The following is a 20,660-nucleotide window of genomic DNA, read 5'->3' on the forward strand; positions in this document are numbered from 1 at the left end:
AGGTTATAGAAGACCCGACCCATCTATACTGCTGCGCACCTCGGCTCTATGCGCTAGAACCCAGTTTGTGAGCTTCAGGCAGGGGGCTGGAGGTTGAGAATACACATGCAGAGACAGACCGACACACTCAACACTGGTACCAAAAAGCCCCCCTTTAATAGCACCATGGAGGCTTAAATACACTGCAGTCAATGGCCAACAGGTGAAAATCCCATCCTCCGATCCTCTAAGCTAGGCACAGCTTCTAGTAACTTCAATTAGAAGGCTCTAGACAGGGAAGAGCAGCTGAAAGCCAGGACTCAATTAGTCCCAACACTATACTTTATTCAGGGCCTCCATTATTATTACACAAAAACAATCAGAAAAAAATTACCTTTATATGCATAAAACACAAAAATAGGCCATGTGGTGGTGGTGCATGCTTTTAATCTCAGCACTCAGGAGGCAGAGTCAGGTGGATTTCTTTGAGTTTGATGTCAGCCTGATCTACAAAGCAAGTTCCAGGACAGCCAGGACTACTATACAGAGAAACCCTGTCTCCAAAAACCAAATCAAACCAAACCTAAAAACAAACAAACAAAAAACTGAAAGATAACTCCGAGTTTAAGCTTAGGAAAGTACTTAAGATTTTTAATCTTGTTTTATCCTCAATTGTTTCTTGTTCAATAGGGGTAGTACTTAGCACTCATACCACAAAGTATAGTTCTGTAGTAGACTAAGACCCATTTGTGAACTACAGATGTTTATTGTCCAAAGGCTATAGAAACCATATCCTTCAAGATAGTACCTAAAAAAAAATCCTTAATTTCTATAGGACTTACATTGTGCTTCATATAACAATTACTCTTTATATATTTGTTGTATAACTTCCAAGATTTAGAGCAAGGAGCAATATTAATTGATTGGGTTTGCTCTTTTATAGGTCATTAAATGGAATGTAGTAACAGTCTATATATACATATTTATATGAAATTAGTATACATATGTGTGTATATACTAATTTCTTTTTTAGAGAAAGGTCATCACAGCATAAAAATTTGTCTTGTAATAGCTCGATTCTGTCTTAATTAATTTTTTTTCTTTTGAGACATTCTCATTATGTAGCCAAGACTGGCTTTGAACTCCTGATCCTCTCACTTCAGCCTCCCAAGTGTTGTGATAACAGGTATGTGCTGCCAACCCAGATCTAATTAAATTTTATTTTAAGTAGTTTTACATTTATTTTCCCTTTGGTGGAAAAATTATAATTATTTGCATATCTTCCCCTAATGTTAATAACATACTTTTATCTCATAAAATGTGAGGTGTCTAAATTTTTGTGTATGTCTAGTCTTTATTTGTTCTTATTTAATTGTCCAGGCAATTCAGTGACCCCTTCTTTAGAGATACTGTCTTGTATCTCTGTCGTGGTCTTTCTTAGCTTAGGTATTTCAGTACCAATAACTTAGTCTTCATGATTTCAGTTTCACGCATTTTGTTGTCTGACCATTCTCTTTTCTTCCTAGTGTCTCAACTGCGGTGGTTTCCCCTTCCTTCCAGCTTCTCATCATTAATCTTGTTTTGTTTTTTTCTGGGAGGAGAGAAGGATGAGTGTCTCACCATTCTTTCTTCCTGCTAACTAGGGAGCCTGACAAGTCAGGACCAGCGAGTATATATTCATTTCACAATCAAATCTCAATTCTGTTTTCTTCTCAAACTTGAAACCGTCATTAAAACCAGTTGACTGCCTCTTTTATGTTTTGAAAAATGCTGGTGTCTTCGTTAGAGTTCTATTGCTGTGAAGACACCATGACCACAGCAACTTTTATAAAGGAAAACGTTTAATTAGGGCTAGCTGGCATCTACTTCAGCATGGTCACATCTCCTAATAGTACCACTCTCTGTGAGCCTGTGGTGCCATTTTCTTTCTACCTACCACATGCAGCTAGCCTCATCTGAAGTTCCCTTACTGCTGTCAGCTAGTCATTTGGTGCTCTTTTCACTAGTTCATTCTGCCGTAGTTTCTTGCCACAAACCACCTAATATTTCCCCTCATGGATTCTGGTCATCATGTCTGCCAACTACTACCTACTGCTTAATCTTCTGAGGGAGGCGAAGCTCCTTGTTCTCAGTCCTCAGCTTCTTCTTGTCTTTTCTTGTCCATCTCCTTTTCTCACCTACTCAGGATTCCCAGTCTTAGAGTTCTTTGATCTCTTTTCCTGTGTTACCAGTGTTTTCCTTTGTATTGAATCATTTTCATCTGAAGACAGGTGTGTTATTTCTCACTTTCAAAATTCTCGGTAGTGTTTCTGCTACTACTCTTTTCTGTGCTGTTTTCTGGTACCTTTGTAGCAGGGAGTAGGGTGGGGAAGTGTCTCTGGAGCCAGTGTTTGGATTAAAGATATGTACAGTAATGCCATCTCTGCTGTCTCTTAAAGTGGAGCACCTTATCCTTTGTATCTTTGCTTCTTTTACTTTGTACACTTTGTGTCTTCAGTTCCTTTACTGTCTTCAATTAACTTTCCTACTGTCTCCCCCAAAACTGCAGATGTTCTCCACCTTGCTAAAGCCAATAGTTATGCATCCAAACTTGGTTTATGTGCCAGTGTCTTTAATTCTTTTTTTCATTTTAAAATTATGTGTTTGTGTGTTTCTGTGAATGGATGTCTGCATGTATATGCAGGTATTTGTGGAGGCCAGACAAGAGCATCAAATTCCCTAGAGCTGGATGGAATTACAGGTAGTTTTGAGCTATGTGGATGCTGGGAGCCCAATTCAGGGCCTTTCTCTGAGTCACATCTCCAGTTCTGCCAGTATCTTTGACACAAATGCTTCTTTTTCATTTAGTTTACTTGGCTTCTCAACCTCTACATTGTCTTAGTTTTTTTGTTTTGTTGGTTTTCTTTTTTGTTTACTGTTTCTATCTTTTCATATTCTTACCTGAGTTCTTCCTTTTCTGATAATCCCTTATTTTGCAAGTCTCTTTTTATTCAGGACGTTTATAAATGCTAGGTAAATCATTCCTCAGACCCCTCTCAGGAATTTCACTTAACTGTTTTTCTAAATCCTTTTTCAGATTGCATATACGTTAAAGGAGAGCCTCACAGTTTTCTGTTTGGTTGGTTTTATTTTCTCTTTTTTCCTGTGCTGGAGGTTGAACTGAAGGCTTTTCATAAAATTTCTTATCACCTCCACCATCTTAGTTTGAGGTGTCAGCATGTCTCCCTGAGTTAATGTGGTAGCCCTGAGATGTTCCTTTACCTTCTGTTACTTTCTTCTGTTCACAACATAACATCCAGAGTGTTGCTTTAAAAATTAAGTTAGATTGTATCCTTGCTGCATCCTTCTGTGGCCAGCTCTCTCAGATCATGTAAGACTTTACTTAGAAGGACTCCTCCCGGTGAGTCTGCCTAAGATTCTTGTTTAATTCTTGTATAGCCAGTGTTTAGTGTTTTTTCCTGTTGCAGTGAGAAAACACCTGGATGGAGGGAGCATTTACCTTATTTAGTTCCCACTTCCAGGTTGTAGTTCATTGTGGCAGGGGAGTCACAGTGGCACAAGCTTTGCGAGCTGGCCAACTTGCACCTTTGATATAGAAGCAGAGGGGTGATTGCTGGTCTCATCTCATCTTCTCCATTTTATATAATTTAGGATCTCCTGCTTACAATTAATATAGGCTTTCACATACCATTTAGTGTACTCCAGACAGTTCCCCCACAGGTATGCCCAGAGGGCCTTCTCTAGATTCTCTACAGTAGATAACTAATACTAATCATCACAAGTCCAGCCACTGTCAGTTGGGCCTTCAACAAATCACTGTGAAACTAACCAACTACCCCTTAGCACTGTAGGCTTGTGACCAAGTTATAATATAAAATACGTTCATTCCATCTTTATAAATCCTGATAGTGATAGTTTCTACCCTTTAAATTCCAAATCTCTCACTAACAACAAAGCAAGCAAGCAAACAAACACACACAGGTTAAATACTTCCAATATATAAATATATAAAGACTCCCTTCCCCAAATGGAAGAACAGGGATATAGCAAGAAACAGTAGCACCAAAGCAAAACCAGAATCTATCTGGGCAACGACCAAATATTGCAGCTCCGTGCCTGGCATCTGGGGCTTGTAATATAGTCCACTGGATTCCAAAAGGCTTGAGTAACTCCACCCCTCCATATCTGCTTCCCTTGAAACACTTAGATTCTCTCCTAGGCCAGCTCCACATCCACAGTTCTCCTTAATTCATGATTTTGGAATCTCCAATATCCAACTGAGGTCTTCATTGAAACTTAGGCTTTATCTTCTTAGCTTTGCACAATGGCCTCTCAGGGCCTCCTCCATGGACTCCAACACTGTTGTATATTGTCTGCCATCAGCTGCTTTCCATGGCCTTCTCTGTCTTGCAACTTTTATGCTTTGGAAAGCAGGGTCAGGTGGTTGGCGCTGCCAAGGTATACTGTCACTTCAAGATGTAGTCTGGGTTCCTGGGACACACTCAGCTTCAGCTCGCTGACCCCAGGGATACACTTTACTAGACAATTACTTTTAATGATCAGGGAACCCACCAACTTAAGCTTTTTTCTTTAAATGAATTTCTGTTTTCACAAGATGGAGCCTCTGAGGGGTCAAGATGTCTTTCCTATTGTCCTAGTACCACACAGCTGCTTTCTCATCACCATCTGACCGCTCCTGCAGGAAATTTCCGGTGCCACATGAATGAATCCGTCCATTATCTTTAGCTTCAGCTTTGCTCAGGTTCTCAGGACATAGGCAAAATGGAACCTCATTTTTGACCAGAATATGCATGCTTGCTCCTCCTAGCTCAAATCCTGACAGAGTTCATGTTACCCCGGAGACCTCACAGGCAAGTCTCTCACTGTCTGATTCCTGCAGAATTCCTATCTTCCTGCCTGAGTCCCCATCAAGAATAGCTTTCAAAGGGTTGTCCACCTACAAGTTAAGACAAAATAATAGTACTAGCCTTAGGCAACTGGGTACCTTTTACTTTTTCCTTGTTTCTTGGAGGTCTGGAAAGATGGTACATTAGTATCTCTCTGTAATGAATTTGTTTAAGGATTGTTACATTTTATATATAATTCAGTTTTATAACACTTGAAATGTGAAAGTTATTTGCTTCACAAACAACTGACTACATGTCTTTAATTATGTTTTGATATAACTGGTCACAGCATTAGTGTTGTATGTGAAATATAACTGGCAGCAAACTGGTATTTTAACCTGATGTTGAGATTACCATATAATGATTTTAAGAAGAAATTATTAAACAAGGTTGCACATACATTTGAGCAAACAGTATACTTATTCTCATCAAAAAATAAGTAATTCAAAGACAAAATTTCAATCTCTAGAAAATCTTTGTATAAATGTATTTGTCATTTTTAGGACATCACACTTTGACTTTTCTTAAAACAAGAGAAGACTTGTTATTTCTATTTTGTGGATGAGAAACAGTTAAAAAAAAGTCATTTGTTTTAGACTTTTAAATTAGTAAGCAAGACAGCCTGTATATGAACCTTAACTCCCATCTTTGATAGTGTCAAAAATGAAGGAAAATTAGTTAGGGTTTTTATTGCTTTGAGGAAATACCATGACCATGGCAACACTTATAAAGGAGAACATTTAATTAGGACTGGCTTATATTTCAGAGGTTTAGCATGGTGACATTCAGGCAGACATATGCTGACTTGATCATCTGAAACATCAAAGCCAACCCGCAGTGAGACCCTCCCTCCAACTAAATCACACCTACTAGGCTGCTCCTCAGGAGCCTGTGGGGTCAGTTTCACTCAAGCCATCACATTCATCACTTCAGCTGCTCTGCATTTGGGAAGAAAAGAGAGTAGAGAAAATATTCTCCCTAAAGTCAGAACTCCAAGCAATGGTTATTTTTCCTTTCTTTTGCTTCCATTTTAAAACTTCTCTTGAGATGTTAAAAAATGTACTTCTGTATAGGCTTTACCTTCATCTATTCTGTTTTATGGTGGGGCCTGGGGCCAGCACATTTGCTTTTGCTGCTGGGAATCTTCCTAAGGAGCCTGCTGTCTCGATAGAACTGGTTACCACTGTGCCAACATTTTTTTTTTTCCCCAACATTGGTAGTTTCTAGTTCCAGTATACTCTCTGCTTTAGTATTTTTAATCAGGTTGCTTTGGGTTATCTCTGTAATTATGCCCTTAAATCCTCCAAACATCTGTTACAACTGCTCCAACTCCACTTAGCAGGTTCTCTGCCATTAGTTGAGTTTGAAGTCAGGAAGTTGAGGGGTAGAGCACAGAATGTGAGTTTTATAAAGAATTTTTACATGACTCCGATGGTCTCTTAGGCTTTGGAAGTTGAAGTCAAGCCTCAGCTAAAATCACCAGAAATCAGTAATCTCTTTCAGAAAAAAGTATGTCACTTCTGGCATATTTATTAATAGTTACTAACACTTCAATTTAATGCCAGTGATGATGAAGATACATGTTTTCCTTATAATATTTATATAGGATAGTACACTATTATGTCTAATGACAAAATCATAAAAAGGAGCACAATTCCAAGTCACTGTGAGTAGAAAGGAACAAATTTAGCTGTTCCTTTGCATAATATTTTTCTAAATGTTTTCTATTCTCTAAAAGAAAAGAGAGGCAAGGGCAAACGACATAGTAACTTTAAGCTAGTGAGAAACGCAGTGAAGTTAAGGTCTTTTAGCAAAGAGTGGTGACCCCTGCCCCCAGTCTTAGTTCAGCTGAAAATTTGTACCATATTTAAGAAGCGTTTTGAGGGTGATGCTGTAAAGTGTTCTGTGATGTTCACTTCGGAGCAATCACTTTACATTGAAATGATCTTTAAATGCTATGCTTAATATTCTTTTTTTTAAAAAAAAATTATGTTATATGATAAGATAATGTGAATGAACTAATATTCTATATGTATCTGAGGGGTTTTGGTTGCTTTAACAGTACTAATAAAGAACATTTTGCATTTGGGAGGGCTGGATTTCTTTAGGAATAATTCATAGCATGCACCATGTAACATTTCTCTCCTTTCCAACTGCTCTCTATTATGTGCTTAGGGTTTAGACCGCTCCAATTCCTGGGTTAACACTGGTCCAAAAGCTGCCCCATGGGGATCCAACCCCAGTCCAAGTGCAGAATCAACACAGGTGGTGTTTACATTATAGGTTTCTTTATTGGCTGCTGATGTTTCCCTTTAGAACATTACCTTTTAGTACATGCTGTGATTTCAGTGGCTTGCTGTTTTTAATCATTATAAGTGTGTATTTTTATTTAGCACATTTCCCAACCACTGTGCATGAATCCCACCAGTTGCACCGGTAATGCTCTTCTTTTCTGTCTTCTGTCTCCTCCTGCTTACTCCGTACACACCGTATCAGTGTCTGTGCCTGCTGACGATGCATTGATAGTTTTATAGTAGGATCTATTCAGGCCTTGTACATCCTTAGTAGGAAATTGTTACATAGAAAACAGCCAACAGTTTTCCATTTGCTGTAAAGTAAATGTATTGTTTCCTGTGACCCTTGACCTTATCTCTTTGTCATAATCACCAAGTAGAAAGACTGGTAGTTAAATATAAATAAATCTGAAGTATACAGTATGCATGTTTTCAAAATAAATGCTAGAAAGAAAACTCCATTGAATTTGTACTGTGTTGCAAAGTATGAAATTTTTTACAATTATAACATATAATTTAAGACTAGTTGCTTGATAACTGACTGCATGATTTATGAAAATATACTTCTTACTTGTGTATTGGCTTTGAATGAAAATTCTCTTACTCCTAAAAAATACCAATTTCTGTTTAAGACTATAACTGATTTATATTAGATATTATTTATGATAAATTTAAGTGGCATTTTTAATAGAAAAAGTAAACTTTCTAAAGTTTAATTTTTCTTATTAACTACAAAATTCTTGATTTCTTTTTCTTCAGACACCAGTTGAGAAGTATGTTTTTTCTTTTTGTATGTTTTCACTAGATATGTGCATGTGTAGATTACACAGATAAGTTTCATCCTTTGCAGCACTCTGTGCGTTAAAATCATTAAGGTAATTCATCTAAAAGACTAAAAACATAGAAATAATGTTCATACTTGCTTTTAAAGCAGTTCAAAATAACATAATGAAATCAGAAATAATACAAATGGTTGAAGATTGTACGTAGTCCTTGAACTTCAAAGTCTTCTCTGCGGTGTTAATGTTATCTCGCCGTCCATTCGTCTCCACTCCATAGGCTATGGATCGAAGTTGTAATCGTATGTCTTCGCACACAGAGACGTCAAGTTTCTTACAAACATTAACGGGACGCTTACCAACTAAAAAGGTAGATTCATAAGAAGACAGTTCATAGAGGGGGAAAGTAATTCCAACAAGTAAAAACATGTAAAGTTTTTTTACACAAGCAATTTGAGTTATTACAATAGTTTTGGTGTATCTAAAGTTACATTTGAATAAACAGTGCCTGTCTGGTGCCTTTTGGGGCATAGCACTGTCATTGAGGACTTGTTTACATAAGGTGATGTTTCTGTCTTTGACTTAGAATTGACTAGAATTTAGTAATTCATATTAGATAATCAAATTTTAATGCCAGAAAAATGTGTCAACTCTTAATTCTGTTTCTGTAACTGCTTCTGTTTTGTTTTAAATCTCCAGGGAAAGGAAGATGAGTTAGAAAAGTTATCACTCTTAGTAAGCGATGCTGGCTTGCCCCTTACGCACAGTCCTGCTAGTCCTCATAGTGATCTATGCTACTTTGCAAGTGCTTTGTATGCATATCCATTTAAGGGTTTTTGCTTTGTAAAAATACATCTTAAACACATGAAACGTAATAGCACATAGAAATGTTTAAATTTGTAATGGTATTTCCTAAATTGTACCAGCAAAGTTGATGAGTGTATTATATGTTCCAATACATATTCGAAATAAAAACAAAATACAATTCGTAGCTAGTTTTTGGTTTGCAAGTGCAATTTAGGAAGTTGTTTCCTGCCTGTCCTTTTAAAATTACATTTTACTCCAAGAAAACATGTAATTTTTCAGCTTTGAACACATCACCTATCTTCATACATAAGTAGTCGTTTCGTTAATGGGTGTCTCCCCTGCATCATCCAGATCCATGTGCCCTCTTCCGCTTATTCTCATGATGCCTTCATTGTACCTGCATTGTCATTTGTTTATCTCATCAGCAGATTTCACTTTGGTAATAACCTTGAATTTACTTCTGGCTAGCTTTTTCACGAGGAGCTGGCTTTGCAGTGGGTTGTTTGCAGTGGCAGCGTGCGGGAATCAGCTTTGCAGCAAGCCTGGTTCTTTTTTGAGTTGATGGTGAGCAAACTTTAATACTTTCTAACTCAGTAAGCAATTTTGTATCAGTTCATTTTCCTTTTATCTTAGAAATTGCATTTCTGTGTTTGCCCTATACAATATGGACACCAATACAATATAGGTGAAATTATAAAGTGTGAGGTTCATTTATTCTCTGGTTTTGATTTTGTCTTGTTTTTCTTGGATACTTATCAAGGAAATTTGTGACATTCCTCTCTAGTCTATGCAAGTTAATAAAGGCAATGCTGTTGATTTTGTAACAATTATTTTAGAGCTTTATAAATATTTACTGTTATTATTATAGGTGAAGGACACAGGGAAATACTAGTTACAGCCAATTAGAAAACACTTTTTGTTTAATTCAATAAATGATACTACAAACCAATTAATATTCCTGTCATATAGAGCATGGCTATACTTATATGCACTCGTACCTATTACTGAACAAAGCAGTGAGTGCTTACCCAGTGCCTGAGCATGTTGTTACTGACGCTCCAAAAGGTTGTGTAAGTTTTCTAAGTATACACAGGGTAGGTAGCAGCACTGTAATTCATGTCCAGGCATTCTGGCACTAGGGACCTTTCTCTTTGTTTTCTCCCTTAGTACTAGAAAACATACTGTTTTCTTCCGACAAAATAGTATTTAATAAATAAGAAGTAAAGCACAGCAAAAAAAAATTGAGTACAGGGAAGGAGGAGAGAGGGGGGACAAAAGAGAAGGAAATAGAAGTTACTTTTAGAATAGTCATTCTCAGCATTGACTGTTACCTATATTTGAAATAGAAAACACCCCCACACAGATTTATTAACTAATATTTTATATAATAGATATTGATAGTACAGTGAAGACAGGGTTTCTAACCATTGAAAATTTCTGGTTTAGGAACAGTGGAAGGAAAAAAGTGAACGAGTCTTAAAACTTTTTATTAAAATTGTTCTTACACTGTGAGTTTTTTTTCTCATTAACATACACTGATTATTTTTTGTTGGATAATTTATGAGGCTGAAGTGGGAAAGTTTCACTATATTTGACATTTCATTGGCATAAAATATTTAAGGAACATTTTCAAAACATTGAGAAATGAAAATACATTTCAGTCACTTGTTAAATTATATGGTATATTTAAAAAATAACTAGAATATTTAGAGCGTTATAATTTGCTTAAAATTAAGAAATCAGGCAGGTGGTAGAGCACAGGTGTGATCTCATCGCTGAGAGGCTGAGATGGAAGGATTGAGAACCCAGAGGTGATCTGGGTTATATTATAAGTTGCTGGCATAAAATAAAGCCAGACCCCGCCAGCACAGATAACAGTGTGTACCTTTTGCAGGTAAAGAGCATGGTGCACCACTTGTACTTTAACGATAAGTTGGACGCTCCACGGAAAACCCGCTTCCCAGAACGTTTCATGGATGACATTGCTGCTCTAGTTAGCACAATCGCTGGTGACGTTGTGACACGGTTTCAGAAGGTGAGGATGACCGCCCCTGGTGCGTCTTACAGTGAGAGTAACTGTCATCATCATCATTATTGTGTATGTTCTGTTTCCTAGGACACAGAAATGGTTGAGAGACTGAATACGAGCCTTGCCTTCTTTCTTAATGATCTGTTGTCTGTTATGGACAGAGGGTTTGTCTTCAGTCTTATAAAGTCCTGCTACAAACAGGTAATGCATGATTAGTAATTCAGTAACTGAAATATTGGGGTAGCTTTGTCCAGGACTGGAGCTTCAAGAACACTTTCATATTTTGGTATTAAGATGAAAAAGTAGCACAGAGTTATGTGTTGATAATACTGTAGTGAAAGTATATCGAATGTGTTTTACTAGGACTATATAGCAAGCAGATCCCAGAGCAGCTAATTCACCCCACTCAATTTCTCTTCCTTCTCATTAACAGATAGTCAGATAATTAGTGATGGAATGCAGCCTTTGAATGCTGTGCAAGTACAGCATTTATGTTGAGTGCATAGTTAACCGAACTTTTCCTGTGCTGGGTATTATTTGTTTATTTAAGATAGGGTATCATATAGCCTTGGACAGCTCCAAATTTACTGTGTAGCTGAGGGTGGCCTTGAACTCTGGTCTATCTCTCCCATCCTAGGGTTATGAATGTGAGCCATTGTGCCTGCTTTTGGGTGGTCTTTCATCAGTTTGTTGTTATTGCTACTATTTAATCCTAAACAGTAGAGTTTGAACTTGTGGTCAGATGGTTACTGATGTTCAAAATGTCATTTATTACCTTGCCATTTATAAATTACAAACATCCTAGACCTTGTTCACAGGCAGCAAGTTACATTTTGTAAATGTTATCAGCTGATTATTAATGTATTACCTTTTGAGAAATACTGATTTTTGTCTCTGAATTGGCCCCTCTATAAGCAGTGCATTGACTCCAGTGTTATTTTTAATGAAGCCTTAAAAAATAAAATGTCAGGGTTTTATCTCAGAAGTTTTGAGAAGTTGAGTCCATGGGGTTTAGGAGTTAAACTTATGAAACCCTTCCTAGCTGGCCCATCAGTTAGTTTTGGAGAGCTGTTGGTCAATAGTTCTAGGGTGCTAGGGAGATAGTTCAGTGGTTAAGAGCACTCACTGTGCTTCTTGATGACCTGGATTTAAAACTCAGCATTCACATGGCAGTGCACAATAGTCTGAAATCCAATTCTAGGGTATCTGAGTTCTGTGGGTACCAGAAGCGTAAATACAGGCAAAACACTCATCCACATAAAATAAAAATTTCATACAATTCTATTTGGCAATATAATCTTTAAAATTTTAAAGACCTGTTCAATTGGATATTTTTATTTCTTTTATAGTTATAGAAATTACCTATGTGTGGGCACTGGCTCACTATTTTTCCCCCAAAAACCACTATTTTCCCCCCAAATTTAAATTTTATTACTATCAAAATTTATTCTGAGCCAGACATTATGATGCACACCTTTAGTCCCAACACTTGGGAGGCAGAGGCAGACAGGTCTCTGTGAGTTTGAGGCCAGCCTGGTCTATGTAGTGGGTTTCAGGACAGCCAAAGCTACATAATAAAACCCTGTCTCAAAAAAACAATAACAACAAAAAACCTTATTCTGACTTAATGACCTCCTGCACTGTCAAGCATTGAGGTTGACCCAAAGGATGTTATTCAGTCAGCTTACAGTATATCTCCCCAAGTAGCCTGTGATATAGTTGGCAAAGATAGTTATAAATTCATTAAACAGAAATGTTGAAAAGAAGTATGCTTTTCCTTCATAAAGTACATTTTTGAGAAATAGAGATATTAATGCAATATTGGCAATAAGATAACGTGACGTAAGGCTAGTCAAGTGGATTTATACTGTCGGTCCCGTAAGTTCTATGTTTATAATGTTTGCTATAATTTTCAGAAATAGGATGTTATTCTATGAGCCACAGAGACCCAAACTTCTATTGCTATGGAAGGAAAAAAATGTATCATTGTGTTCTCTTATTTATGCAATCCTTCCAAGGTGGCATCAAAGCTCTATTCACTGCCAAATCCAAGTGTGCTGGTGTCCTTGAGGTTGGATTTCCTGCGAATTATCTGCAGCCATGAGCACTATGTAACATTGAACTTACCCTGCAGCTTGCTCACCCCACCTGCATCTCCATCACCTTCTGTTTCTTCTGCAACATCTCAGGTATGCAAAATGTGAAGACATAACTATGTTCATACTTATAAGAAAGGATTGAAAACAATGGGTGGAAAAATCATAATGTGTTATTTGATGATTAGTTAGGTAATAGGCTCATTTCTGGATTGTCTTTGTGAGGGTTTCTATTGCTGTGAAGAGATACCATGACCATGGCAACTCTTATAAAGGAAAGCTTTTAATTGGCACTGGCTTACAGTTCAGAGGTTTAGTCCATTATCATCATGGTGGGAAACATGGCATTGCACAGGCAGACATGGTGCTAGAGAATGAGCAGAGAATTCCAGATTGGCAGGCAGCCAGAAGAGAATGCCACACTGGGCCTCATTTGAGCACCTGAGAACTCAAAGCCCACCCCTTAGTGAAACACGTCCTCCAACAAGGCCACACCTCCTAATAGTGCCACTCTCTGTGAGCCCATGGGGACCATTTTTATTCGAACCACCACATTCCATTCCCTGGCCCCCATAGGCTTATAGCCATATCATAGTGCAAAATGCATTTAGTCCATACTTCAAAAGTTCCCATCGTCTATGTCTATGTCCATTGTTATAGTCTCAACAATGTTTAAAAGTCCAAATTTCAAAATCTCTTCCTGAGACTCATGCCATCTCTTTAAGTGTATCCCCTGTAATCCTCTGTAAAATCAAAATGAAAAAGCAGATGATGTATTTATAACATACAATGGCACAAGTTATAGATTATCATTTCTAAAGGGAAGAAAGGGGACATAGTGAGGAAATACTAGACCAAAGGAAGACTGAAAACCAGATGGACAAACTCCAAATCCTACATCTCCATGTCTGATAACAAAGCACTCTTCAGATCTCCAATGTAGTTTTGTTGACTATAACACACTTCTTTCTCTTGGGCTGGTTTCACTCCCTGTTAGCAGCTTTCCTTAGCAGGTATCCCATGACTCTGGCATCCCCAGCATCTTGGGGTCTCCAAGGCAATGCATACTTCAACTTCACAGCTTCACACAGTGGCCTTTTTTTTTTTTTTTTTTTTTTTTTTGGCCTCCATGCAGGGATACTGCTGCCACATACCTGGCCTTCAACTGCTTTCTCATTCAAAGTCCCAGAGTCTGCATTCCTCCAAATAAAAGCCTATTACAACAACATCCCACTCTGGTACCAATTTCTGTCTTAGGCTTTCTATTGCTATGAAGAGACATCATGACCATGGCAGCCCTTAGAAAGGAAAACATTTAATTGGACTGGCTTACATTCAGAGGTTTTGTCTATTATATCATAGTGGGAAGCATAGCAGCAGGCAGGCATGGTGTTAGGGAATGAGCAGAGAGTTCTACATCTAGATTGACAGGCAACAGGAAGAGAATGCCACACTGGGCCTGGCTTTAGCACCTCAGTGCTCAAGTTCCACCCCTTAGTGACACACATCCTCCAGTAAGGACACACCTCCTAATAGTGTCATTCCCTGTGAGTCTGTGGGGACCCTTTTTATTCAAACCACCACGTGAGTGCTTTATAAGTATTAGCTCATCTAATTACAAGAACAGTGCTGGGGGATTGTTCTGTTAGTATGCACATTGGATAGCTCCAAACAAGAAACACTGAAAGTAAGAAATGGTCAGGTTAGACTTTGAACCAAAGCTTTATTTCAGAGCCCAGGGTTTAAAGCATGATATGTGTTTACAGATATGTGAGCTCACCTAAGTAAACTCGCTTATTTTGTTGTTTTCCCAAAATTGAGGTTTTTTGAAGCAAATATGGAAAACAAGTTTGGGTTAATTCCTGTGAAATAGCTATTTAAAGTTATATTGTATTTTTTTAAATATTTATTTATTATGTATACAATATTCTGTCTGTGTGTATGCCTTCAGGCCAGAAGAGGGTGCCAGACCCCATTACAGATGGTTGTGAGCCACCATGTGGTTGCTGGGAATTGAACTCAGGACCTCTGGAAGAGCAGGCAATGCTCTTAACCTCTGAGCAATCTCTCCAGCCCAAATTTATATTGTATTTATATATTATATTTATAAATGCCTTGAAGCAGGGAAAAGAAGCCAGCCTGTCAAGCTCAACCTGACCTGCTTACAAAAAATTAACGGACATTTACATTTGAAGTGGGCACTTCTTCACTTTCACAACTAATAGTTTCTTTGAAGATGAAAAGATTAAAATTTTATAGTTGTAGTGTCAAGAAAGCCAATATTTTTCCTTCCCCCTAATAAAATATACAGTTGGAAAGCTGTTTTTATAGTACCTCCTAATGTCTGATGTTAGAGTTGATCTTACACATTCCCTAATCCTATTTCTGTGGTTTGGAATGCTCAGGTACAGTTACCTAGACTGGGTTGATCCGACATGCTCGCTATAAATAAATAAATAAATAAATAAATAAATAAATAAATAAATAAATAAATAAATAAATAAATAAGAAAATTAGACCTCACGTACATAAACTGGAAATATTAGAGAGCCAGCCAAAACTTTTAATTTCATCTTTTCAGTTCATCTCCTGGACCAACCTACTTCCCACATCTTTCTGCCTCCCTAATGGACACATGTAGCCCTTTGCATTTTCCTCTGTCTTCTTCCAAAGATGTGGCTAAATAGCCAGAGCCAAATCAGTCATAGGTAACTATAGATGGAATTTTTTTTTCTGGGCTGCCAGCTCACAAAAAAACAACCTGGAGACTTATTTTTAATTGTGAAAGCTTAGCCAGTAGCTTAGTCTTGTTTCTAACTAGCTCTTATAATTTAAACCATATTTTTAAATCTATATTCTTTTTTTAAAAATATTTATTTATCTATTATGGACACACTATTCTGTTTGCATATATGTCTGTAGGCCAGAAGAGGACACCAGACCTCATTACAGATGGTTGTGAGCCACCATGTGGTTGCTCGGAATCGAACTCCGGTCCTTTGGAAGAGCACGCAATGCTCTTAACCACTGAGCCATCTCTCCAGCCCAACAGAAACCATATTATATATATATATATATATATAATTTTTTTTTGGTTTTTTGAGACAGGGTTTCTCTGTGGTTTTTGGAGTCTGTCCTGGGACTAGCTCTTGTAGACCAGGCTGGTCTTGAACTCACAGAGATCCGCCTGCCTCTGCCTCCCGAGTGCTGGGATTAAAGGCATGTTCCACTACCGCCCGGCTTAAATCTATATTCTTTTAAGTGGTTCAATTATTGTTACTTTGTAATGCCTAGGCTTCTTGCTCTGTCTATGTCTCCTGGTATCTCTGCCCTTCTTCTCCTCAGAGTCCTCTGTGCCTGGAAATTCTGCCTAGCTATTGGCTGTTCAGCTTTTTATTAAGCCAGTCAGAGTGACACATCTTCACAGTGTACAAAAAGATTGTTCCACAACAGGTACCTTTCCCAAAACCTCCTTACTACATGACATTTACCTATGAATAATCATAGGATTTCTTGAATTATCTTGTTCACCTTCACATACACAACCAGATATACACATGCATACATATACATGGGTAGCCATGAATATAATGATATAAACTTTTTTTAACACTACAATTTTTGGAGATTTGGTGAAGAAACCATGAGATGATGGTAATTCCAAAGACGAATGAAATATGGCTTAAGTGATATTTGAAATTTCTCTAGAAAACAAGTGCCATGGTTTTGGTTGGGTTAGGGCATTTACAGCATTGGTGTTCACGTCTATCTCTCCCCTTCAGAGGCTACCAGAATAGCAGAATAAAAAATTAAGCAAATGGTGAATTTCAATGAGAAAAGCAAAATTAAACTTTTAGTTTATTAATTTTAGTAATAAAGTGTTTTATTGTTTGAAATGCTGAGGCCGCAGGCTGAGTTCAAGGCCCAGCATAGCAAGATCTCACCTTCTATTTAAAAACAAATAGATTAATGACTTGAACAAGCCACTTTCCTGAGCTCTTTCTGCCTGAAGTCAGCCTTTATCTTATGCACCGATGAATCCTCTTCCTAAGGTCTGCAATCCCCAAGTAGGATCTCAGACTAGGTCAGTCTTCTATGTTTGGTAACAGAAATAAAGACTGTCACCATACTCTCCCGTACCAAAGTGAGAGCAGTCACGTTTCTGTGAACTCGCTGGCGTAACTTTTGTCTGGCATAACAATGTCACGTTTCCTTTGTTGCAATGCCCCAGCTGTAGGATGTTTGTTGCACAGCTGTCAACAGTTGAGTTCTACCTTACCCCCAACAGAGTTCTGGATTTTCTACAAACGTGCAGGACCAGAAGATCGCAAATATGTTTGAACTGTCCTTGCCCTTCCGCCAGCAGCACTACCTGGCAGGCCTCGTGTTAACAGAGCTCGCGCTCATTTTAGACCCTGATGCTGAAGGGTGAGTAGACCTGTTTTGCCTTTTAGAATATCAGTTTGATTTTGGAAAGTGGGACGGATCTTGCTAAGATTTTAGTACTATTTCTATATCTTTATTTTTTATGCTTATTTATCCTCTGAGGTTCATATACTTTGTTTTCTGTATGAATGGTGTTTATATTTCATTTAATCATCTCCGAGTTTGAGATTTATCTACACAAATGGTATATTATGGTTGATCAGTAGCATTTTTTTCAATAGCATTTTTTAATAGTATAAGAAACAATTGTATATATTAGTATATGGACTATTTGTTAAAATAACAGTAGGCAGTTTTCAGTTAAGGAAAATAGGCTAGTTTTTTTTAATCCTTTATAAGAAAAAAATTATAATTTGTCATCCTGCTGTGTAGTATTTTATCTTAAAACTTACCCTATTCTTTTTTAAATTTCTGCGGTTAGACCTGACACCTCTGCTAGCTTCTAAGGACACCGGCCTTCGTGTGCTCATTCAATACACAGTTACACACACATAAAGTAATTTTAAAAGAAGCTATTTAGAAACTAAAACTGTATTGTGGTTCATTTGGGTAACAAAAAATTTTTTTGATGGTCCGATCATCTTAAGTTTATCCTGCAGTTACATGTCATACAAGAAGTCCAGGAAACAAAATCATACAACCTTAAATAGGTTTTTAGTGGATGCTTAATCAGCTTAAGAGAAGAAAGAAGATGAAGGACAAAGTCCGTAGTTATTATGTCAGGGACAGAGTTGATACTGAATAAATTTTAAAAGGTCCAGACTGTCTGCAAATGAAAGATTTATATTTTTAAAATAATGAGAACCTACATGTGGAATATATTTTAAAGAGTTAGTTTTCACCAGAACTGTGCAGTTCTGTAGGCTGCATGTGGGATAGGGGTTTGTGTAGACTCTGTTCAGAGAGAAGAGTTCACATGGCCGAGAGAGACGCCATGCCTGCCTGTTCTGTCTTTCCTGGTTTACATTTGACAGAAGAGGACAATGTCATTTGAAGGCAGTAATAAAGCTGTCCATTTTTGAGGAGAGAAGATACTCTACAGCTTCCCAAACATTCCAGCTTTCCTAAACAACTCAGGACTTTGAGTTATGTTTCCGGTGTGTTTATTTGGGCAGGATGGCTTTAGTTGTAAGAAACAAAATTCGTCATATTGGCTTTTTCAAGAAAATAAATTTACTCCTATTTGGTAGGAAGAGGTTTCTTGTGTAACTCAGTCTTCAGCTCATTAAATTTCATCTTGTTTCTGCTGCAAGAATAGTCAGCTCTACTCTGACTGCAGGATGGTCCCCACTGAGTTAGGATTAAATACTCTCTTTGTTTATGACTGTCAGGAAAGGGGGGATGACTCCCTTTTACACGCAAGTATAAATCTTTCTAGTGGCCTGATGGGTCTCAGCTGGTTATCCTGATGGACGCCGTCCCCAAAGTTGCGCAGGTTGCTGGAAGGATTAGGTCAGTTTTGTTCACATGTGACCTTACACCAGACATGGATTGTTTGCCACAGCACACAGGATGAGGATATTGTACCCAGCTGCGTCGCTAAGCATTGTTCATTATTGTCAGGCTTCCTCTATTGAGGAAAGCTATGAGCCAATTAAAGGTTGTCTTTTTGAAGAGTCAAAGGAACATGCCAGCTGGCCATTTGAAGTGACAGGGTTGACCTAGCTAGACTCTGGTGCTGAAACTGGACAGTCAGCTTCTTCTGAACCCCAGGGAAGCATAGTTTTCTTTGAATTAGGATGGATGGCAGGAAAATGCATGCTGTCTGGATTTCAGTAATGTCTCATATAAAGGATAGGCAATTCCTGCAGTGATGTTCCTTTCCACGTCAATAATCAATTCTATTAAAGTAGGGTTTATGTGTTATAATATTTGGCTTATGAAGGAATTCGTTACTGACTCTTTTCTTCTTGAAGCTAGAATGTGTTGTTCTTTGGCTCTTGGAAAGGTTTCTGTTGAGTCCCATGAGTAATGATGTGTTTACCGTCGCCTTTCTTTGTGTATTCAGACATCATAGACTGTGCGCTACATAGTAGAAGAGCCTTAGCTTTAGTCTGGTTTGTTTCCTCTTTCTTTTCTTCCCTGCGCCCTCTTCGTTAGCGAAGTCTGCAGCTCTCTAAAACATCCCAAGTTCAGTCCCATCTTTTCAGTCCTGCTTCTACTGGAACTAATTATGTTTCTTTATTGTGTCTCTCAAATCATTTTTGATGCAATAGCAAGTAGCCTAAATAGTCTTTTTAAAATGGGGTAAGATTATGCCATGACCTTGCTTAAAGTTTTTTTTATTACTTAAAATAAATACCAATCCAAATTCTCACTTCCTCCCCTCCTCCCACTCCCCTCTCAGTCCCTCCACACACCTTCCCCTCCACTCCCCTCCAATCTTGAGAGAGAGGGCAAGGCGCCCTGCTCTGTGGAAAATCCAATGCCCTTTCCACTACATCAAGGTTGAGCAAGGTATACATCCAAAGAGAATAGGTTCCCAAAACCCAGTACATGCAGTAGAGATAAATCCCAGTACTATTCTCATTGGCCCCTCAGTCTTCCCCAACTGTCAACCACATTCATAGGGACTAGTTTGATCCCATGCTTGTTCACTCCCAGTTCAGTTGGAGTTGGTGAGCTCCCGTTAGCTCAGGCAAATTATCTCGGTGGGTGAACCCCTCATGGTCTTGACTCCCTTGCTCATACACTCCCGCCTTCCACTCTTCAACTGGACCTTGGGAGCTCAGTCCAGTGTGAGGTTTCTCAACAGAAGAATTTTAAATGGTCAAAAAACATTTACGGACATGTTCAACTTCCTTAGCTATCAGGAAAATGCAAATCAAAACAACTTTGAGATACCATTTTACACCTGTCAGAATGGCTAAGATAAAAAACATCAATGATAGCCTATGCTGGAGAGGATGTAGAGTAAGGGGAACACTTATCCATTGCTGGTGAGAATGCAAACTTGTGCAACCACTTTGAAAATCAGTGTGGCTGTTTCTCAGAAAATTGGGAATCAGTCTACCTCAGGATCCAGCAATAGCACTCTTGGGAGTATATCTAAAAGATGCTCAATCATACTGCAAAAGCATTTGTTCAACTATGTTCATAGCAGCATTATTTGTAATAGCTTAAAGTTATCCTCTCTTTTTTTTCCTGTAAGTTAAATACCACTTAGAATAAAACCCAGAGTTTTAATAATTGTCCTCAAAGCCATGCCTTGCTATTGTCTGTTTCTTAAGTGTGACAAGTTCATTCATACATTTGGGCCTTGATGCTTGCATTTTTCTCTGCCCAAAGCAGTACTTGAATTATCTAAGGTCTTCACATAGCCG

General features: G+C 38.0%; 1 protein-coding gene across 7 annotated transcripts in view; it reads left to right on the forward strand.

Annotated features, from left to right (window-relative positions):
- Positions 1–20,660, forward strand: part of Dock7 (dedicator of cytokinesis 7) — a 185,533-nt gene that overhangs the window by 114,834 nt on the left and 50,039 nt on the right. For 4 of the 7 annotated variants that reach the window (XM_050136364.1, XM_050136365.1, XM_050136370.1 and 1 more), the window contains exons 23-29: positions 7,062–7,151; positions 8,240–8,329; positions 9,235–9,330; positions 10,661–10,801; positions 10,883–10,996; positions 12,814–12,984; positions 17,180–17,319. In XM_050136364.1, the coding sequence (XP_049992321.1) occupies positions 7,062–7,151; positions 8,240–8,329; positions 9,235–9,330; positions 10,661–10,801; positions 10,883–10,996; positions 12,814–12,984; positions 17,180–17,319 (842 nt within the window). Of the gene's footprint in view, positions 1–7,061; positions 7,152–8,239; positions 8,330–9,234; positions 9,331–10,660; positions 10,802–10,882; positions 10,997–12,813; positions 12,985–17,122; positions 17,320–20,660 lie in introns of those variants that run through there. The other 3 variants (XM_050136367.1, XM_050136368.1, XM_050136371.1) reach the window with 2 other exon arrangements.

The sequence above is a fragment of the Alexandromys fortis genome, unplaced genomic scaffold (genome assembly GCF_014885135.2).
Source record: "Alexandromys fortis isolate MF-2015 unplaced genomic scaffold, M_Fortis_MF-2015_v1.1 scaffold_13, whole genome shotgun sequence".
In the NCBI taxonomy this organism is placed as follows: domain Eukaryota; kingdom Metazoa; phylum Chordata; class Mammalia; order Rodentia; family Cricetidae; genus Alexandromys; species Alexandromys fortis.